Source organism: Pelobates fuscus, chromosome 2 (genome assembly GCF_036172605.1).
Source record: "Pelobates fuscus isolate aPelFus1 chromosome 2, aPelFus1.pri, whole genome shotgun sequence".
Lineage (NCBI taxonomy): Eukaryota > Metazoa > Chordata > Amphibia > Anura > Pelobatidae > Pelobates > Pelobates fuscus.
The window spans coordinates 177,454,139-177,476,614 of record NC_086318.1 but is presented as its reverse complement, the minus strand read 5'-3'; the positions used below and the strand labels follow the sequence as shown (position 1 = coordinate 177,476,614).

Here is a 22,476-nt window from a genome sequence, read left to right as displayed (position 1 = left end):
TATCGGGTCACCCAACCCACACTGAAAGGGGTGCACACTAAGCAATTTATGTGAAAGGTTAAGGGGATGTTTTTTCCAAATGTAATTGTGGATTACAGTTTGGAATGTATGTAAAATAGAAGCTGTATTCTAGTACAGTATATCTAAAGCTCTTCCGGTGTTGTCTGAAACCTGCTTGGTGAGAGAAACAAGTTAGGATAGGAGAGAACCAAGTCTAGATGCCACAATCTTAGCAAACAACTCAATGTTTGCATTGAGAAGTGAAATAGACTGGATGTTCTCATGCTGGGTTGGGGTAAGGTAATGTTGGCAGACAGCATTTCCTCTTGGATTTGCCGTCATAAATATTCTTTAATAAGGAAGTTGAGATAAGGAACCAAAATGTTGGCATACTTTTTATTATATGTATTAGGAAAACCATCTGGGCCAGGGGCTTCATGGCTAGATAGTGAGTTAATAGCTTTAAGAGTTTGCTCATTTGAAATCGGCTGATCTAACGCCAAGAATTAGGAGGATGTAAAGTCGGGAAGAGAGATATTAGGAAGATATATATCGAAATCTCATCTGTTGTCGAAGTATATGTTCATGGATCCCAGTTTAAATTGTATATCTTCCGCCTGTAGTGCACAAACATGTTAACTTAAAAATCACTAGTCCTGCTAAGATGGTTATCAAAAAGATAGGGAAGCTGTTGAACTTTCAGTTTAGAAGCCAATAATTTACCTGCACTGTTAGCTTGTGAATAGTACATATGCTCAACTTTGCACATATAACTTTCAGTACAGATTGGAGTGTAGATCGGACACTAGATATTTTAGCAGTTAGATGACAGGACAGGGACAATTTATTCTTGGTCTCTCTGATGTGAAAAGCCTGAAGCAAGGAGTCCTCTGCTTCAGTCAAGCCCTTTCTCACCATGTGAAATGAACATGAATAACAGGTTTATGTGCAAACCAAATATTAAGTGTATTAGTCCTATCAGGGTAGTTAGTAAAGAAAATTTGAAATAAAAGCAAATATATATGAGAAAAAGAAGGTTTTTATTTAACTGCTAGTCCCATACCCATAGCCAGAGAGTGCGAACTAATTGTAGTTTGGTAAAGGCATGGTCTGATCATGTGATTAGACCAATATCAGCCTTTGTGATAGATTGAATAGTTATAAAGTTAACTAAACACAAATCAATTCTGGAGTGTCTTTAATGTGCAGCAGAATAATATGTGTATTGTATTTCCTGAGACTAAGAATCCCTCCAAATTGGTGACTTAGAACAACGGCTTTATTAGTGGTTGAGTGTGATTGGGCACCAGTGGTATCCCATAAGGGATTCAGCATAGAGTTAAAGTTCCCACAAACAAACTGTCTTTATTTTATTCTGAGAATCCTTTTAAAGCACTTAGACAAAAAAAACTATTTGGTTTTCATTAGGCGTATAGATAGGTCTATCTAGGTACATGTCTCACAAATTTCGCCTGCCCCATCATCAAAGAAAATAATGTCAAAACTACTGAATAAAGAGAATTCTTCACTGGAGGGATGGGATAAGCTTGAGGTGTCGTGGCTGGGCTGGATCAATACAATAAAATTGACTCTTCTGGTCATTTTGTATCTGTTACGCACACTCCCCATATACGTACTCCTTTTCTTACTGAAAAAAATCCAGCATCTTATTAATGCCTACATCTGAAAGCATAAACCTCCCTGAATTCCCTTTAACACAACGGCTGGAGTCAGGGGATTGGGGATTCTTGACTTCAGATCCTATGAAATGCAGTGTCTTATTCGGCGCCTCATATTTGGCTTCGACTGGAGAAAGTGGTTTTGAAACCATGTATGACTTGCCAACTCCCGTGGGCACCTTCTCACCGACATCCACCTTCCAAGCAACTGCTCCAAACTATGAAATTCTCCATCTCCTTGTGGCATAGGTGGATATCTCCACTTTTATACCTCAACACCCTACTAGTGTGGGTGCCTTCTACTGCGTGCACCCCAAAACTCCGCCTAAGAGCATGGGAGTCAGCAGGCTTTTGACATATTAGAAAGATCCTAGCTCCCACAGAAATTATGAGTTTCCCTGACATACAGAATACATTTCCCTACAATCTAGGAAACGGTTTCAATATTTACAAATCAAAAATGTTCTACAAGCACAGGGGGTGGTAAAGGCAGGGCCTAACCAGCTGAAGCCCTTTCATTGAGTTATGTTATGATGTAAAATGTGGCAGAATGCCTCTGGTGCTTCGTGCATGCTTAACCCCTTCCCGACCGCAGATGGAAATTTTCCGTCAACCTTGTCCTTCAGTTAAGGACCGTTGACTGAAAATTTCCGTCATTTACTAAAGTTTATTTTTTATTTTTTTTAAATTCTTTATTTTTGCATGTGCATAGAAGTTACAGACAAGCGTGCAGGGCCACGACAGCAGCTGCAGGCAAATTCATGGCATTTCAATGGAGTGGCATTTTGATACAGCACATTTTTTAGTTTTTTTACATGAAACAACAACTTTTGTTACATACTAGACATGCATATGACATTCCTAGGTGCTTCTAGGTTTAGTAATATATGTAGTGGTTTGTCGTTGAATTGGTAAGCTCGGACAACAACATTACTCATATTAGTAGGATTAGGTAGTCGCTATGAAACCATGTTAAGTTAGATAAACCATGCTAGTGAGGCTGTCGCTTACAAACATGTTATGCATTATAGTAGTAGTTGGAAAAAGTGTGATTGTCACCCTGGTGGGTCGGGGTTCCCCTAGCTGCCCCCGTGGGAGAAAGTCGGCATCCCAGTGAGTCCAAGACTTTACATGGATTGACAGTCCAGTTTTACCCAGATACCTGCTCTGTGGAGTCTGTGTAGTGGTATGCAAGTATCCTTCAGAGCAGGATCCGGGTTTGTCGGAGTGTTATTTTGCTTGTTCACTGCTGTCTTCTGGGGTGTAGCCTGAGCAGGGTGGGCTTGTCGCTCTCGGTCAACTGCATGTGGGTGACCGCCATGTTCACGCTCTGGGGGTATCCGTGGAGATCTGTAGTTCTCCGGGTTATCCTTTCAAAGGCCGAGTGGAAAGCAGGTGCAGAGTTGGGTCGTTAGTAGGGATGTCTCGCTGGGCAGATATCACCCCGGACTGGAGTGGTCGATGTTTGGTGACCTATCTCCGTGGTGCCGCTGCTGTTACCCGCACCCTCAAAGCTCTTATTGCTTGCGTTGGTGGCATGCGTGGTTGCTGGGATTAATAAGATAATTTCTGCTTCCCTGTGTAGCGGGATCATCTCTTAGGAGCCATTTTGTGGGTCGAGGACACTAGGAGGGGGGCTTCACCTTTATGTAGTCGGCGCACGTGGCGCCCGCCATCTTGGAGGCAGCGATCAGGTTCCCCGGCTTCAGATGCAGGTTCTCGCTTACGGTCACCGGGTGAGGACCGGGATCACCCCCCCGGTCCATAGGGGGGGGAACGGAGCCAGGTCTGAGCCGATCAGGGCCGTTGGCCGGGCTCAGTGGTGCAGGATAGCGAGGCAGCGGCCGTCTGCCTCGCTCACCGACGGAGAAGGCCCGGGTTATGGCGCCGCGTTTCTCTCCCCTGGAGGACTGTAGCTCAGCGAGCCAGCCTCTCCCCAGGTCCATCTGTACCGCGGCACTGGGCGTCGGTGCTGTCGGGTCGCTTTGGTTATTATATGAAAATTATACGAAGTTTTGTCGTGTTTCTCGTTGTGTTTGGCCGGAGCCGCTCTGACTTGCGACCTTCCAGGTCGGCGGCCCGGCCCCGCCCCCACTCATTTACTAAAGTTGACCCCAGAACGCGGCAATCGCGGGGTTAACGGTGCTCCGGTTTGCCTCTGTATTAGAGGCAGACCGGGAGCACCCGATCAGTCTGCCCCAGCAGCAGTGCTCGCTCTGACAGGCTGTCAGAACTAGCACACGTGCTGCATGTACTCACCTTCCGCCTCCCTGCACTTCCGAGTTCTGTGTGAAGTGCAGGGAGACGGATCAGTGCTGCTGATCTTCTCCCTGTGTAAAACTAATAAAATAAAGATAAATTAAATCCCACCCCCCCTTAATAAAATTAACCCCTTCCTTGCCAATTGATCACTGACTACTGACATGTAATGGTAAAAAAAATGGGGGCATGTTAAGGCACAATATGCACATATGAGATACCCTGGAGTGTCTACTTTTACAAATGGTAGGCCTTTGTGGGTTTTTTTTTTTTCAACAGTCAAACTGCTATAATACCCCAAATTGAAGCATAAGCCCATTAAATCTGCCTCTCAAAATTCTACTGTAAATGTTGAAACGGACAGGTCTCCTATATGGCACTGTAGCTTCACGAAATAGTGCCAAAGACATACAATGGGGGTATCGTTGTACTCAGCAGAAGTAACTGAACACAAAATAAAACTTTGCACAGGAATAGCACACACCAACTTTACAAAATACACATGAGAAGTTCTTTGTTATAAGTTTGTGTGCGAAAACCCCCAAAAAACACAATTTTACTCCAATATTTAGCAGAGATTGGCGGTGAAATGGCTACGTAGAAAGTGTCAAAACAACCTTAGGTAAATAGCCTGTGATGTCTTCTTTATATAAATATATACTTTTGTGTGGCAATTTTGTTTTCTTTTATGGCCATTAGGCTTACAAGACAAACATACCAAATTCTAAAATCGCTGAACATTAAAAGTTTATTTTACTCCTTGTGCTTTGTGACCTGTAACTACCAAAAGAGACTTAAAATCCCAGACACATTATATATTCTGTAAATCAGAACAACTAAATTAATTTATTTCTAATTACTTTCTTTAACCTGCACTAATTAGGCACACATTATTATTGCAAAAACTGTACAAAAAACACAACATTTCTCTTTTTTTTTGCATTGTTCTGTATTTTTTTTTAATAATAAATAAGTATATATATATATATATATATATATATATATTTTACATCAAATTAAAGCCCTTTCTGTCCTTTAAAAAGCAGTATATAATATGTGTCGGTGCAATAAACGAGAGAGATGCAAATTGCAGTTGAACGCAAACAGCAAGAAAATGCAAAAATTGCTTGTGTCATTAAGCGTAAGACAAGCATCTGAAGCTGTGTCCTTAAGGGGTTAAAGCAGTTCTAAACTGCCGTATGTATTAAAAGGAAACTCTAAACTACTAATGGGATTTGAGACAGAACAATGGAAGAGTTAAAAAATAATCCAAGGGCTGCACAGTGTAGTTGTCACATATAGTTATATTTATTAATGCACACAGGATACAGACAAAAAAAATAAATGCAGCGTTTCTATCTGTCCCTAGTCATGCATAATCAACATTAAAAAACAAACAGTATCTGTACATTCCTGTATGCCTGGAGGAGCAGTCTGTCGGCTCAAAATGTGATTTGCTATGTGTTACATTGCTGATGTTCCCTTCCCCTCCCCCTTTTTTTTCCTTTCTGTACCCTCTCTTGAAAATTTTAAATAAAAGAACAAATGGAAACATCAAAACAAAAACAGTATAAATGCCTGAAAATTGGTGTCAAAATTACAATAAGCCCATCTCATTCCACAGGCAGCTACCCCTATTAGTAACAAGTATAACAAACCTAGGTCCAAGTTATAGCAGTTATATATTTGATATAAAGGTGCAATACTTCAAAACAACCATTAGGTGGAATAATACATTAAAGAAAAACATAGAAGAAACTGTTTGTAAATGTGTGTGTATATATATATATATATATATATATATATATATATATATATATATATATATATATATATACACACACATACATATACACACACACACACACACACACACATACATACATAGAAAAATATATGACTGGTGTTCATTACATGATCAAATAAATCAGACATTCAAAATATGTTCTTTAAAACTGTACATAAATCATGTTAGTTTGACAGGGGACATCACAATCTGTAGAAAAAAAATAGAATGTAAGGTGAGGAGTAAACTTCTTGAAGTTGCGTATCTGTGTTGCATGGGGTCCTCCTCAGTACGACAGACACTAGAGGCATTTAAACCCTGCAATGTAAACATTTCAGAACAACATTTTACATTGCTTGGTTAAGACGAGAGGGACATGGCACCTAGATCATTTCCTTGGTCTTAATGAGAAGGGCCCTGGTTGCCTTTTTTCCTGCAGGTTTGCTGGCCATAACAACGTTTGTCAAATTCCTTGCATGTTTTATTGTGAAATGTTATAGGTCCACAAGCATCACCAATTTCAAACATTATGTCATGTTGTACATTATACACATATTTCTCAGTCAGAACCATTCACATTTATTCAATCACTATATATCCTTCGTCTGCCCCAATATATTAGTTCTCTCTTAGTGAGTTTTATACCCAGAACATATAACATACAAAAAAAAACTTAATGTCCTTGTGGTTTTAAAACATTGACTTTTCAATTTATACAATTCTTTTTACAAAAGTTACTTGACTTCTGCGTGGGAAGAGGGGTGTTAAAGACAGACTATCACTTGTGAGAATTTTACAACCAGATAGTCAAATAAAAGTTTGTTATCGGTTGGGCTATTATTATAATTTTTAGATTACTTTAAACATATATAAAAAAAATAAAAATCTCTGGTTGCTGCTTTCGTTAATAATAATCTACACATTCTCACAAAAGTAAGACCTATTCCTATTGGACATGGTTGATGCACTTTAAGCCTAGAAGCTTGTTTAAAATAATAGGGCTATTGACTAAAGAAGGGTTTATCAGAAAATCAAAGCATAAACAATCTGAAAACATAATTGTCTTGTTGAATTTTTACAATATTACCTTTTGACCTAAAATGCAATTCTCAACAATTAACAAAATAGTACATAGTCTCGTAGGTGATTAAGAATACTTAAATCGTATATAAATAATCTGCTACTGGTAAAACGATCAAAAATCTAGAAATCTATACAGCGTCCTTTTCTCTCCCAGTCTCCATAGCGAGTAGGCTCTGGTCCTTTAGGTCCACCTTTTTCCTTTGTTATGGGATTGACATCATCTGGGTATCCTTTAAAACAATACAAAGAAAACAAATGTACATACATAGAGGTTCAGATATAAAATCCTTGCACAACCCATACTGACCCTCTCACATAGGCAGACTCATGGGATATGTATTATGGTTATTTACTAAATGCACAACTGTACCACGTTAAAACGAATTAGAGGCACTAATAGCAGATTTGGAAAAAATATCCAACTCCGTTATAATAGCTTGGCTACTTTAGACCCATGCACCACAGGCTAGTGTTTAAAGGAACATTATTGCACTAGGAATACACATTTGTATTCCTAATGCTACAGTGTCCCTGTCCCTACTCTTACGAAGGTATCAGGTGCATTCAAATTAAAAAGAAAAAAAATCCAAGATTTACTCGCCTTTTTCCAATGCCGAGACTACCTTGGCAATGCTTACCTGTTCGCCTCCCTCAACCTAACAGAGGAGGCATGGCCTCCTTTGCCTATATCTAAAATATATATTTGTATTGCACTACTTACAGCTTTGAGAGAAATACAGGGTTGTGGGCGGTCTCTCCGCACAGAGTAACAGTGTTCACTCTATTCTTTAACCAGGAGTTGCCAAGGGAATTTCCACTCAGCTTTCAAATGGTGGTCCAGAGAGGAATCTACAAGAAACGACACCTAATGGCTCAGGATTTTGTGGAGAAGCACCAACTGCCATTGTCTGAATTCTTCCGGGCTAACCAACTTCTCTACTTTAAGTGGAAATTCTTACAAGCTTATCCGTTTGGGGGAACCTGCTTTCTGTGAATCCATTGGACGACATTTCCATTTCCATAAGAAAATAGGGCTCCATTCTTTACTGTAGTCTGACGTCGTCTTACTGATTTATCTACACCAACCACAGTCTACTTCTAAGTGGGAGACATCTTTGATAACACAATGATTTTAAGAACTGCTTTATGGTGTTGGCCATTTCACCACTCTTGACTAGCTAAAATTAGGCGAGGTCTGGTCTCCACTTGCTTCCGCAGTTGTGGTTAGGAGGGTACGTACTTGCATTCCTGGTGGCCATGTCCTAAGATTAAACCATTGTGGGAGTCCATTTTACCCAATTATTACTATAGTGCCTATACTTTAAGGGACACTGTAGTCATCTGAACAACTTTAGCTTAATGAAGCAGTTCTGGTGTATAGAACATGCCCCTGCAGCCTCACTGCTCAATCCTCTGCCATTTAGGAGTTAAATCCCTTTGTTTATGAACCCTAGTCACACCTCCCTGCATGTGACTTGCACAGCCTTCCATAAACACTTCCTGTAAAGAGAGCCCTATTTAGGCTTTCTTTATTGCAAGTTCTGTTTAATTAAGATTTTCTTATCCCCCGCTATGTTAATAGATTGCTAGACCCTGCAAGAGCCTCCTGTGTGTGATTAAAGTTCAATTTAGAGATTGAGATACAATTATTTAAGGTAAATTACATCTGTTTGAAAGTGAAACCAGTTATTATTTTCATGCAGGCTCTGTCAATCATAGCCAGGGGAGGTGTGGCTAGGGCTGCATAAACAGAAGCAAAGTGATTTAACTCCTAAATGACAGTGAATTGAGCAGTGAAATTGCAGGTGAATGATCTATACACTTAAACTCTTTTATTTAGCTAAAGTAATTTAGGTGACTATAGTGTTCTTTTAACTAGTTCCTGACCCATGGTTGGCACTCTTGAATAGCCCATAAACTTATCTGCTCTTAGGATCTGTTTAGGTAAATGCTAGAAAGTCGTGCAGCCCTCCCAGGCACATGCTAAAAGGTCATACCTGATCAAAATGGAGTAGTTGACTGTAGCCATTAATTAAACCACTGACCAATTTCTGAAAAAAGAATCCCCTTGGATGGAGATATTTCCCCTTCGGGGTCCTAATTTGCATCTCCCTTCCTTCTCTTTTTTTATACTCCCGAAACTAGATGAAGTGTTGTGGGGATCCAAGGGGGAGATCTGCCTCACACTCACTTGAACTTGGCTCCTTATCTGCTTTCACTTTCATTCTTTACCCATCTTGCTGGTCTATATACCACTACGAGTGGGGGAGAAAGCCCAGTTCTTTTATATTTTGGAAATCTTCCTTGTTTATTAGTTTCATTTTGGGTCTTTCTGGATATGTGCACATACATAGTTTCAGCATCTCTTTTCTGTCGATTCTCTTGTTGTATTGAAACAAAAAATATCAATAAAAACTATATATCTCCAATTAATTGCAGTTTATTTAGGAATCGTCAAAATAATATACTGCAGTGACTGCTAGTTTTGGGATCATACTCTTTCTATTTAGTGTTGAAAATATTAGTTTTCTCAAAATGACATAAATTGCAGAACTTTCTTAACCCCTTAAGGACCAAACTTCTGGAATAAAAGGGAATCATGACGTGTCACACATGTCATGTGTCCTTAAGGGGTTAAGGGAACACTCCAAACACCATGGCCATTTCTGCTTTTAGAACTGGTCATGGTGCTAGGAGTCAGTTTGTTGCTGGGTTTCTGAATGAAACAATGCACACACTAAGATATTGGCACTTGTGACACCGAACTTATTCAGCCCAAAAGCCTGTTCCAGACTGCCTACTGTAAACTCATAAAATACCTATGCACTGCACACTGGCGACGTATTGAGCTTCTCTTACCTGCAACAGGAAGCAAGGATATCCTCTCTATCCCTGTGGGCAGCCCTTCCATTTTTTAAAACTTTTCCTCCTCCCCCTCCCCGGCTCAGAGCTCATGTTCTGAGCTTGTTAAATGGTCCAATCAAAGGCTTCTCTATGTGAAGCCTTAGATTGTACCTCATGCAGGTGCTGTTATGGCAAAAAATAGCTTAGAAAGTCACACCGGTAACTTCGCCAGGCACTGAAGTAAGGTAAATAAAACTTTTTAGGAAGGATCCTAAAGAATAATGCCAAATAAAAGTATTATTCATTTAAAAACTTAGACATTAAGAGTTGGAGTAACCCTTTAAACCCCACATGGTTCAACTATTATAGAAAAAAATTAGGCCAAGTAAAAAATATATAAAACACCTTTCCTCAGGATGCAATAACTCTTGCCTGAAGATTGCCAAGCAAGTGGCTAGAAAGGATGGTCCAAGAGTGAGACAGCAATGGGAGGCTGTGTTCACTGTAAAGCAGATGTGGGAAATTACAGTGGTGGGACAGTTTTGCAACACAAACATCTGTATATAAATGTAGACGATGCACATCCAAAGTGGATTTATTTTCGAATTGGGTAACATTTGGTAAATGAGTTCTATTCTTACTTTCTAGGGAGTCTTTCTGCACACTAGACTGTTCAGTTTCATCAAATCGCCCTTGCGGTGTTTTTGGTTTTTTAAGAGGTTTCTTGGTTGAGCCAGTGGTCTGTGGTGGGATACTGGTGCTTGTTCTGGCAGAGTGCCACACTCCTATACACACTGAAATGTAAACAAAGACTTTATATTAAAGAATATAGAGGCGCAGCCTATTCATTTATGGAGTATTTTAAGACATGAGCAGTACGTTTCTGTCAAACGTATTCACTAAAGTGAGAACTGCAGGGAATTCACAAAGAATTACAAATGTAAAGGGACACTCTAGACCAGGGGTCCTCAAACTTTTTAAACAGGGGGTCAGTTCACTGTCCCTGAAACACTGTTGAGGGCCGGACTATAGTTTGAAAAAAAATGTGAACATATTCCTATACGTACTGAAACAGTCACACATAAAGACACACACTAACATACATTCAGACACAAATACGCATGGGGACATACATACACACACACACATACTAAAATACATACAGACACATACTGATATATACATACATACTGACACACACACACACACAGACACATACTGAAATACATACACACAGACATACAAACACACAAACATACTGATATATACATACAAACACATACATATACATACATACATACATACACACATACTGACATACAGTCACAGCTAATTTTCCTTACTTTTTTTTGCAGGAGGGTGGCTGTGGCTGATGGGAGTCAGAGTGGCTCTTCCGTCCTCACGGCCTGTCTTTCTTCCTTCCCACGGGCCATAGTTTGAAGACCCCCTGCTCTAGACCTTTAAAGCAGAGCTTGACAAATTTGTTTGGAATCTAGGAGCCAACTAAAATAGTTAGGAACCAGTTTTTTTTTGTTTTTTAACCCCTTAAGGACCAAACTTCTGTAATAAAAGGGAATCATGACATGTCACACATGTCATGTGTCCTTAAGGGGTTAAATGGGACACTTGAGTCACTTCAGTCACTCAGACGGCCACTAGAGAGTCCTGTGTCCGTGCTCAGTATGGAGGCTCTTAATGTTTCCCATAGAGATCATGTGCAATATCCTCTCAATGCTTTTCTATGTGAAAGAATTGGCTTAGCTGAGATCATAAAGGTTGATCATCTCAACTATGGAGGCAGGACAAGCCACGGCGAAACCAGCACAGAGTTGGAAAACAAGTAAAAACACCTCTCATGTGATCAGAGGGTCAGGTACCTAAACAGACACACACTATCTGACAGACATACATACACGCACACACTGACAAGTTGACAAAGACATACACACACACTGACACACACACCTACACACTGTCAGAGACATGCACACACCTACACACTGTCAGAGACATGCACACACCTACACACTGTCAGAGACATGCACACACTGACATACACACACCTACACACTGTCAGAGACATGCACACACTGACATACACACACCTACACACTGTCAGAGACATGCGCACACTGACATACACACACCTACACACTGTCAGAGACATGCGCATACACACACATTTTCTCACACTCTCACAAATTTTAATTTTTTATTTAAATCCAGCCTCCCTACCTTTGGAAGAGCTGAGTGGATCTTTCCCTGAGGTCACGTGGGGCTGCTCTTCCTGTGTGCGAGGGAGCAGTCGACCTGCGGCTCCTCTCTACTCCCTCGCACTGTCTGTAATGATGCTGGGGCCGGAATTACGTCATATTCTGGCACCCATATCACTGTACAGAGCAAGGGAGCAGAGAGGAGCTGCAGGTAGACTGCTCCCACGTGTGCTGCCCCAGCCTGCTGCCTCCATGCAGTCCAGGGCAGACGCCTCCACGCACCCCCAGACATACACAGCACCACCAGACACACACAGCACCCAGACCCACACAGCACCCCGACATACAGCGCACAGTCACTCACACACAGCACCCTCAGACAGCACCCTCGCTCACACACACACACACATATATATATACACACATATATATAATATATAAAATAACCCTCAGTGAGTTAAAAGACAAATAAAATTAGAAACCTAGAATGTGACGGCAGATAAAAACACCCTCACACACAGCACCCCTCTTACATACACACACACTGCGCCCCTCACACATACAGTGCTTCTATATAAATATATATATATATATATATATATACACATTCACACACACACACACTACAGCACCCCTCACACAGCACAACTACATACATAACACTCCAGATACACGCTAGATCCCTTACCCTATATGCACTCTTAATCCTCTACACACACACACACACACACACACACACAATCTCCTATACACACTCTGGGTCCTTTACATACTAGATCTCCTACACACACACACTACATTCCTTGTCAGCAAACACATACTACATTCTCTAAACACACCCTCTCTACAATCCCTACACACACAACGTCACCTATATACACACACACTACAGCCCATATGCACACACTCGCTACATCCCCTATAACACTATGCCCCCTATACACACACTCTGTACAGCCCCTAGCCACACATATTACACCACAAACACAAATGAAATTGACCTATTTACACAATACCACACCACACTCTACACACACGCAATCCCACAAGCAGGCTCCAAACACATGCACCATACACTGTCCTTGCCCTTTTGTCCTCTGGTATCTCACTTTAAAAGCCAACTCAGTGCAAGCATGTTATTAAATTTGCTTGCGCTGCGCAGAACAAATTCAGGGCCTTTTTCTAATGCTAGAGCTCTTTAGCGGGGCTCTGCGCATTGAACCAACATGCTCACTTTGAGGGGGGCGTGCTTGTCATTAGTGATGACAAAACACACCCTCTCTGGCCCCGCCCCCTTCTTAGGGGGCCGCTCTGATTGAAAAATGCCCGGGCCTAATTTTTTTCCCAGTCCGACACCTGTCGGTGTCTGTATGTCTATGTATGACAGTGTCTATGACTGTATCCGAATGTCTGTGTCTGTATATCACTGGATGTCTGTATGTAACTTTCCTCTTCCAAATGTTACGCAACATCTCGTGATGCTGTGTCCAGTGACATCACACATACATATTTAAGTATGCAAATTAGCATGGCCGGTACTATTTCCAAGAAAGGTGGCAACCCTATGTTTTCATATATTACAAGAGAACTTGGCTCTTTTATCTATTAATCTTGTTACACTATAGTTTCCTTTTAAATGAATGCATGTTCATTTATTTATTTTTGGTGTAATAACTAAAAGAGTGATTTTTATTTAATTGGGCAGCAAATACTCAGTGTGTGCACATTGCCGGACGGTGTTATTATACTCAGTGTGCACATTGCCGGTGTTATTATACTCAGTGTGCACATTGCCGGCCGGTGTTATTATACTCAGTGTGCACATTGCCGGCCGGTGTTATTATACTCAGTGTGCACATTGCCCGCCGGTGTTATTATACTCAGTGTGCACATTGCCCGCCGGTGTTATTATACTCAGTGTGCACATTGCCCGCCGGTGTTATTATACTCAGTGTGCACATTGCCCGCCGGTGTTATTATACTCAGTGTGCACATTGCCGGCCGGTGTTATTATACTCAGTGTGCACATTGCCGGCCGGTGTTATTATACTCAGTGTGTACATTGCCGGCCGGTGTTATTATACTCAGTGTGTACATTGCCGGTGTTATTATACTCAGTGTGCACATTGCCGGTGTTATTATACTCAGTGTGCACATTGCCGGTGTTATTATACTCAGTGTGCACATTGCCGGTGTTATTATACTCAGTGTGCACATTGCCGGTGTTATTATACTCAGTGTGCACATTGCCGGTGTTGTTATACTCAGTGTGCACATTTCCGGTGTTATTATACTCAGTGTGCACATTGCCGGTGTTATTATACTCAGTGTGTACATTGCCGGTGTTATTATACTCAGTGTGTACATTGCCGGTGTTATTATACTCAGTGTGTACATTGCCGGTGTTATTATACTCAGTGTGCACATTGCCGGCCGGTGTTATTATACTCAGTGTGCACATTGCCGGCCGGTGTTATTATACTCAGTGTGCACATTGCCGGCCGGTGTTATTATACTCAGTGTGCACATTGCCGGCCGGTGTTATTATACTCAGTGTGTACATTGCCGGCCGGTGTTATTATACTCAGTGTGCACATTGCCGGCCGGTGTTATTATACTCAGTGTGCACATTGCCGGCCGGTGTTATTATACTCAGTGTGCACATTGCCGGCCGGTGTTATTATACTCAGTGTGCACATTGCCGGCCGGTGTTATTATACTCAGTGTGCACATTGCCGGCCGGTGTTATTATACTCAGTGTGCACATTGCCGGCCGGTGTTATTATACTCAGTGTGCACATTGCCGGCCGGTGTTATTATACTCAGTGTGTACATTGCCGGCCGGTGTTATTATACTCAGTGTGTACATTGCCGGCAGGTGTTATTATACTCAGTGTGTACATTGCCGGCAGGTGTTATTATACTCAGTGTGTACATTGCCGGCAGGTGTTATTATACTCAGTGTGTACATTGCCGGTGTTATTATACTCAGTGTGTACATTGCCGGTGTTATTATACTCAGTGTGTACATTGCCGGTGTTATTATACTCAGTGTGTACATTGCCGGTGTTATTATACTCAGTGTGTACATTGCCGGTGTTATTATACTCAGTGTGTACATTGCCGGTGTTATTATACTCGGTGTGTACATTGCCGGCCGGTGTTATTATACTCGGTGTGTTCATACAGTAAGTAGCGGTGGCCGCACGGTAGGTTGCAGTATTATTCTATGACACTCACGTTGCACGGAGCGATGTACAGCCCGGGCTCCCGCGGACCCCCATACCGGATAAGAGAGCGCCAGAGCGGCCATCCTGCGGTAACCAAAAGAACCCGATGTCACCTACCGCGACCTCTATCGGACTCAGCGACACTTCCTGTTATCGTGGGAACCTCGTGGGATAGTTCGCACAACGCGATAGGTTATCAGAGACAGTTTCTAAATGTCTACCATAACCAGCCGCTGATTGGCTAATATAACCAGCCGCTGATTGGCTACCATAACCGGCCGCCGATTGGTTAATATAACCAGCCTCTGATTCGCTACCATAAGAAGCCGCTGATTGGGTACCATAACCAGCTGCTGATTGGCTACCATAACCAGAGTGGCCGGTTAGTTCATAAGTCTGATTGGATGATTATGTTTTTTCCTTGACGTCAGACTCTATACAAACAGTTCAAAACGCTTTGCTGAAGTCACCCTGTCTGCCACATGACGACATAAGAAATAAAGAGGAATGGCTGCAGATCTGGGATATAATGAAGTCAGTGGCTATATTACTGACTACCCCACAACATCTGATGGTAATCCCTGGACACTGTGATTGTAGGGTGTCTGTGGGGGAGGCCCAAGGGAAGGGCTGAGACATTTTAATTAACTTAACCCCTTAAGGACAGAGCTTCAGAAGCTTGTCTTTCACTTAATGACAACGGCATTTTTTGCATTTTTTGCTATTTGCGTTCAACTGCAATTTGCATTTTACTAATTTATTGCACCGACACATATTATATACCGTTTTTTAAAGGACAGAAAGGGCTTTAATTTGATGTAACACATATATATATATAAATGCTTATTTATTATAAAAAAAATACAGAAATATGCAAAAAAATGAATTTTTGTGTGCTTTTTTACAGTTTTTGCAATAATAATGTGTACATAATTAGTGCAGGTTAAGGAAAGTAATTAAAAATAAATTCATTTAGTTGTTCTGAATTACAGAATATATAATGTGTCTGGGATTTTCAGTTTTTTTTGGTAGTTACAGGTCACAAAGCACAAGGAGTAAAATAAACTTTTTATGTGGAGCGATTTTAGAATTTGGTATGTTTGTCTTGTAAGCCTAATAGCCAAAAAAGAAAACAAAATTGCCACACAAAAGTATATATTTATATAAAGTAGACACCACAGGCTATTTACCTAAGGTTGTTTTGACACTTTCTACGTAGCCATTTTACCGCCAACCTCTGCTAAATATTGGAGTAAAATTGTGGTTTTTGGGGGTTTTCGCACACAAACTTATAACAAAGAACTTCTCATGTGTATTTTGTAAAGTTGGTGTGTGCTATTCATGTACAAAGTTTTATTATGTGTTCAGTTACTTCTGCTGAGTACAACGGTACCCCCATTGTATGTCTTTGTCACTATTTCGTGAAGCTACAGTGCCATATAGGAGACCTGTCCTTTTCAGTATTCACAGTAGAATTTTGAGAGACGGATTTAATGAGCCTATGCTTCCATTTGGGGTATTATAGTGATACCGGAGAAACTGACGGAAGCCAAGCACAGAGAGATGGACACAGGTTTCTTCAGGAAGGAAGAGATTCTTTATTGGATCACCGATCGGGACTCAGAGGGACTAGCGTCACCAAAATACAGCAAAGTCTGAGTACTGAATACATAGAGTACATTCCTTATATAGCACTGTAGCTCCTCCCACAATTAACTACACCCACACATACCCTTAACCTATTTAATGAATAGAGTCTAAACTCATCCATCCGGTCTAACCACGTGGCTCATCTGATACAAAGGAGAGGGACGCGTAATTCCAGTTCTTACATTCCTGCACCTGGTCAGTACAGTGATGACAGTATCTTAGCTACGTGTAATTAACCAACTGATACTACAAACACATATACATACATATGCCTTGTGGCAATCTTAGCCTGCTAAACTTGTATTTTACTGGAATTACATCACATTCCCCCCTTTGATGCCTCTGATATTTCACAATTACTTGAGGCATCACTTAACCTTGGTTTGCATATACCTCAGGTTACCATGAACCAGACCAGACTTATCTTATGATGTGAATCTTCAACATTCATCTTCTTGCATTGGTTCTCCCTGATCTAGAGCCTTATACTTATATATCGCCATTATCTGTGCAGCAGCCTTCCTCTCTGCTATACTTCCTATCAGGCTTTGCACAGACCTAACTACTAAGGGTATAAGACACGGTAGGAGTAGACACAACAGTAAAATCAGTAGGACTCCACCTACCACTGCCTTAAGCCCTCCAAACCACTCATACCAGCTACCAAACCAACTACTTGGATTGTACCCTTTCCATACCTGAGTAGGCACATGCGCTAGTTTAACCATATGGCTAGTAAGCTCAGCTATTGCTTGCCCTTCGTCATCTATTTGAAGACAGCAATTGCTCAGGTTAAACTTCCCACATACACCTCCCTCTACTGCCAAAAGGTAATCCAAGGCTAATCTATTTTGGTAGACTGCTGTCCTCATCCTGGTATTATGCTTCGCTAGAAGATTGAGTGCTTGTGATGTCTCATTTGTGATAATCTCAACCACCGCCTGTAATCTTATAATACGGTTGAGCATATAAATAGGGGTTCTATAACCAAAGGTACCATCTTCTGCCCACGTGGCTGGCCCATAGTAATCTATAATACGCTGGGGAGGCCATTCATCATCTTCCCAGGCGCCTATCTCTATGGGTCCCCTTTTCTTCCTATGATTCACATCATACACTTTAACACCTAAAGTCTCACCTGTTTCAATCGGTAACAAGAAGAAGGATGGTTTGAGCATACCCAACACACATGCCCCTTCCCAGTCCTGTGGCAACTCCGAATAGGCTTTCTTACCACGGATCCAGTACAAATTTGCTGGGGCTCTCCAGGTAGATGTGATGGATAAATCAAACCACACATCCTTTAAACTGGCATATCTAGCAAACGGGTTAGATGGTTCTGAGACATTTGAAGCCGACCACCAAGTTGTATTCTTTGTATCATCATCATAAGCTTTTTGCCCTAGACAAGTTAATTCTCCTACAGAAGTATTATACATTATTCCTTTCCTTGCTATGCAAACATAACCTATGATGGAGGTCTTTAATCTCCACTCAGATTTACCTCTAACACTCAAATGATAATCGGCTTGTGTAGATATTAATTGGTCAACTGCCTCAGAACCGGACATTACCTCCTTTGCTTCCCAAGGCCATTGGTCTCCCATGTTAGTACCTCCACACACATAGCAGTTGGTAACATTAAGACTACCGGCAATACTTTCAGCTAGGTCAATGAACAGGTTTTTAGCGTTATGGGGGATCTTATTATCTATACTCATCTCTTCATAAAAGGAATGGTATACTTGATGAGTCTGGGAGGATACCGTATCAGTCTCTATTCCTATAAACAATAATGTCCCAGGATCTAAACCCGTCCCGTATATTTGAAACCCAAATAAATTTCCATACTTATCTAAGAACTTGTCGGGGTTATTAATGAGTATATGGACTGGGTTGCATTCCATAGACTTACAATAAGGGCTAGTCGGCAACTTAGTCACTATCATGTCTTTATCTACTGTCTGTCCCCAAGTCGCCCACCCCACACAAGACCAATATGGACAAAAGTTATAGTCTTTATTTGGGCATCTAGGACTCACATATTTATTTTTACTACTGGGACAAATATATTTATCATTAGACCCATACGTCCTCTCCCATCTAAGATCCCCACATACATTCCACGGCTTTCTACCACTCGATATCGCCTTACATGCATCAAATAGCAGAACACCCGAAGAATGTACGGATTCTAACACCGTCTTATTAATTAGGGTCCCCTGAGGATCTCCATTCCTGAGAGTCAACCAAATTGTACGAGGCTGATACTCCGGACTGAAGCACTTAGGTTCTCCTACTCCTAAATGGCACACACTATAATCTATATTTAAGTATCTACATCTCGATACATCTCCTTTACATTCGTATTGTGAATGCCAAATTAGGGTTTGGGAAATATGGTTACCTGTTCTCGTAGTCTTAATGCATACCTCACAGCTAGGAGTGTCGGTACCTCTACCTTCCTGAATATAAAAACACATATAAATAAACACTATCAAAAGCACATCTTTCGCCGTCATCCTCAGTCTTCGTCCGTGCGATGGCGCCTCAGCTTCCAGGATGTGAGGGGCTGCAGGGAATGGAGTTCTGCTCATCTTCACAGGTGTCCCTTCGAGACTTTCCTGGCTTATACACTATGTGATGGTAAGCGGACAGGCTTTATTATGGCCTTCTCACTCACACCTGTAACAATAAAATTTGTAATCCACAATAATTCCTCGTTACTCCGACTGAGTAGTACGTTTTAACCGGATCTTGCAGGGATTCTCTGGATCTGCTGTAACTTGCCAAGAATCGACTGCTGCTGGTTTAACCCTGGAGTGATGTATCCACGGAGTCACTTCTGCTACTTTTATTGCTGTAGGGGTAGACAAAAGAACAACATAAGGACCTCTCCACTTGGGCCCTAACGGTACATTATTCCACTCTTTAATCCACACTTGATCTCCTGGATGATAACTATGAACAGGGGGATAAATATTCACAGGTAATCTATCTTGTACCCATTTCTGTACCTCCTCCATAGTTTTACCCAACTCTACAACCTGCTGCCGGGTAATTCCTTCTCCCAACTGACTCAAATCCCCCCTTAAGTTACCAAGTACGGGAGGTGGTCGCCCATACATGATTTCAAAAGGAGAGAGGCCCATCCTTCTGGTAGGGGTACTGCGGATTCGCAATAAAGCTATGGGTAAGAGAACGTTCCACTTAAGTTGGGTTTCCTGACACATTTTAGCCAACTGGTTCTTTATAGTTCTATTCATTCTCTCTACCTTACCAGAACTCTGGGGTCTATATGCAGTATGAAGCCTCCACTTTATACCAAGCATATGAGTCAGTTGTTGTAGGCACTGGTGAACAAAAGCTGGACCATTGTCCGATCCTATAGAACAGGGTAGTCCATATCGGGGTATTATTTCTCGTAGCAGGAATCTCACAACTTCTCCTGCTTTCTCTGTACGAGTAGGACATGCTTCTACCCAGCCTGAATAGGTGCACACAATTACCAGCAGGTAACGATGTCCACCCGATTTAGGCATTACTGTAAAGTCTATTTGTAGATCGGACATGGGGAGTCCCCCCATAAACTGGACTCCTGGTGGCTTTACTGGTCCTTGTCTTGCATTATTCTTAGCACACGTTACACATCTGCGTACAATGGCCTGAGTCAAGTTGGACAATCTTGGTATGTAGAAATGTTTTCTAAGAGATTCTTCAGTACTGTCTCTCCCAGAATGTGTCCCGTTGTGATAATTTTGGACAATTTCTACTGCTAGTGATGCTGGTATAACTATTCTTCCATCTTCTAGCTGATACCACTTGTTCTCCAGATACTTTCCCGGTTCAGTCTTTAACCACTCCTCTTCTTGAGCTGTATAAACTGGAGTCCATTGGGACAGTGGAGTTGGTATAAGAGCAGCTATATGCCCTACATACTCCTGTCTTCCTGATTCAGCAGCACGCTTAGCTGCACTATCTGCCATCCGATTTCCCTTGGTTACATCACCATCTCCTCTCAGATGCGCTCGACAATGTATGATACCGACTTCTTTCGGCTCCCACACTGCTTCCAATAGTTGTAGGATTTCAGCTGCGTACTTGATTTCTTTGCCTTCTGAATTCAGTAGTCCTCTTTCTTTATACAAAGCTCCGTGGGCATGAGTGGTTAAAAACGCATACTTAGAGTCCGTATAGATATTTACTCTTAAACCTTCAGCCAATTGTAACGCTCGTGTTAGTGCTATTAATTCTGCCTTTTGTGCTGATGTTCCTTTCGCCAGTGGCCGAGCTTCTATCACCTTGTCTATTGTTGTCACTGCATATCCTGCATAGCGGATCCCTTCTTTCACATAACTACTGCCGTCGGTGTAATATTGAACATCGGGGTTCTGGATGGGAAAATCACGAAGATCTGGTCTACTTGAGAATACTTCATCCATTACTTCCAAACAATCATGTTGACTTTCAGTAGGTTGTGGCAAAAGGGTAGCTGGATTTAAGGTGTTTACAGTCTCTAAATGCACTCTTGGGTTTTCACACAACATTGCTTGATACTTGGTCATACGGCTATTACTAAACCAATGATTTCCTTTGTAATCCAACAACGTCTGTACTGCATGTGGGACTCGTACATAAAGTTCTTGACCCAGAGTGAGTTTATCGGCTTCAGCTACTAGCAGGGCGGCTGCAGCTACGGCTCTTAGACAAGGTGGAAGTCCGCTGGCCACTGCATCCAGTTGCTTAGACATGTAGGCAACAGGTCTTTGCCATGATCCCAAGTACTGTGTCAATACTCCCACAGCCATTCTTCTTTGCTCGTGTCATATAAGTAGAATGGTCGTGTGTGATCAGGTAGACCTAATGCTGGGGCACTCATCAAAGCCTTCTTCACATCTTCAAATGCCGTTTGCTGTTCTTGGGTCCATAGGAAGGGGTCGTGCTCTGTACCTTTGATAGCTGCGTACAGAGGTTTTGCCAGTATCGCATAGCTGGGAATCCATATCCTACAGAAGCCTGCTGCCCCCAAGAATTCTCGCACTTGTCTTCTATTCTTGGGTATTGGTATTTGGCAGACAGCTTCTTTTCTCTCTGGCCCCATAATCCTTTGACCTTCAGAGATATGGAATCCCAGATACTTGACAGTTGGCAAACACAACTGAGCCTTCTTTCTAGACACCTTGTATCCTGCCTTCCAGAGAATGTGTAGTAGATCGTGCGTTGCTTGCTGACAGATTTCTTTTGTAACTGCTGCTATCAACAAGTCATCTACATATTGTAACAATACACATTCTCCTGGGATGGACTCGAAATCCAATAGATCTTGACTTAGGGCTGAACCAAATAGGGTAGGTGAATTTTTAAACCCTTGGGGCAGTCTTGTCCAAGTCATTTGGCGTTTTGAGCCCGTTACAGCGTTCTCCCATTGGAAAGCGAAAATACATTGACTTTCTGCGGCAATTCGGAGGCAAAAGAAGGCATCTTTGAGGTCTAAAACTGTGAAGTAAGTAGCCCCGCCCGGAATTAAAGCAAGCAGGTTATATGGATTGGGTACAACTGGATGTATGCTAACAACCGCATCATTGACTGCTCTTAAGTCCTGCACAGGTCGATACTCATCTGTGCCGGGCTTTTGAACAGGCAGCAATGGGGTGTTCCAGGGGGAAGTACAGAATTTTAGGATACCATACCGTATGAACTTATCCAGATAGGATTGGATGTTCTTCTTAGCC

At 41.7% G+C, this 22,476-nt stretch overlaps 1 protein-coding gene across 1 annotated transcript; it reads right to left on the bottom strand.

The window, feature by feature from the left end:
- Positions 1 to 5,883: 5,883 nt before the first annotated feature.
- On the bottom strand, positions 5,884 to 15,254 carry SDHAF4 (succinate dehydrogenase complex assembly factor 4). Its single transcript, XM_063441131.1, has 3 exons — positions 15,105 to 15,254; positions 10,293 to 10,445; positions 5,884 to 7,037 (listed from the first exon to the last, which is right to left on the bottom strand). The coding sequence occupies exons 1-3, from the start codon at positions 15,175 to 15,177 to the stop codon at positions 6,928 to 6,930; spliced, it is 336 nt and encodes a 111-aa protein (XP_063297201.1). The 5' UTR covers positions 15,178 to 15,254; the 3' UTR covers positions 5,884 to 6,927.
- Positions 15,255 to 22,476: the final 7,222 nt, after the last annotated feature.

Excerpts from the sequence above, each read along its gene's own strand:
- SDHAF4 (XM_063441131.1), bottom strand. The coding sequence starts at position 15,177 with ATGGCCGCTCTGGCGCTCTCTTATCCGGTATGGGGGTCCGCGGGAGCC. Across the intron at positions 10,446-15,104 it reads TGTACATCGCTCCGTGCAAC|TGTGTATAGGAGTGTGGCAC; the intron begins GTGAGTGTCATA and ends TTTACATTTCAG. Across the intron at positions 7,038-10,292 it reads GCAGAAAGACTCCCTAGAAA|GATACCCAGATGATGTCAAT; the intron begins GTAAGAATAGAA and ends ATTGTTTTAAAG.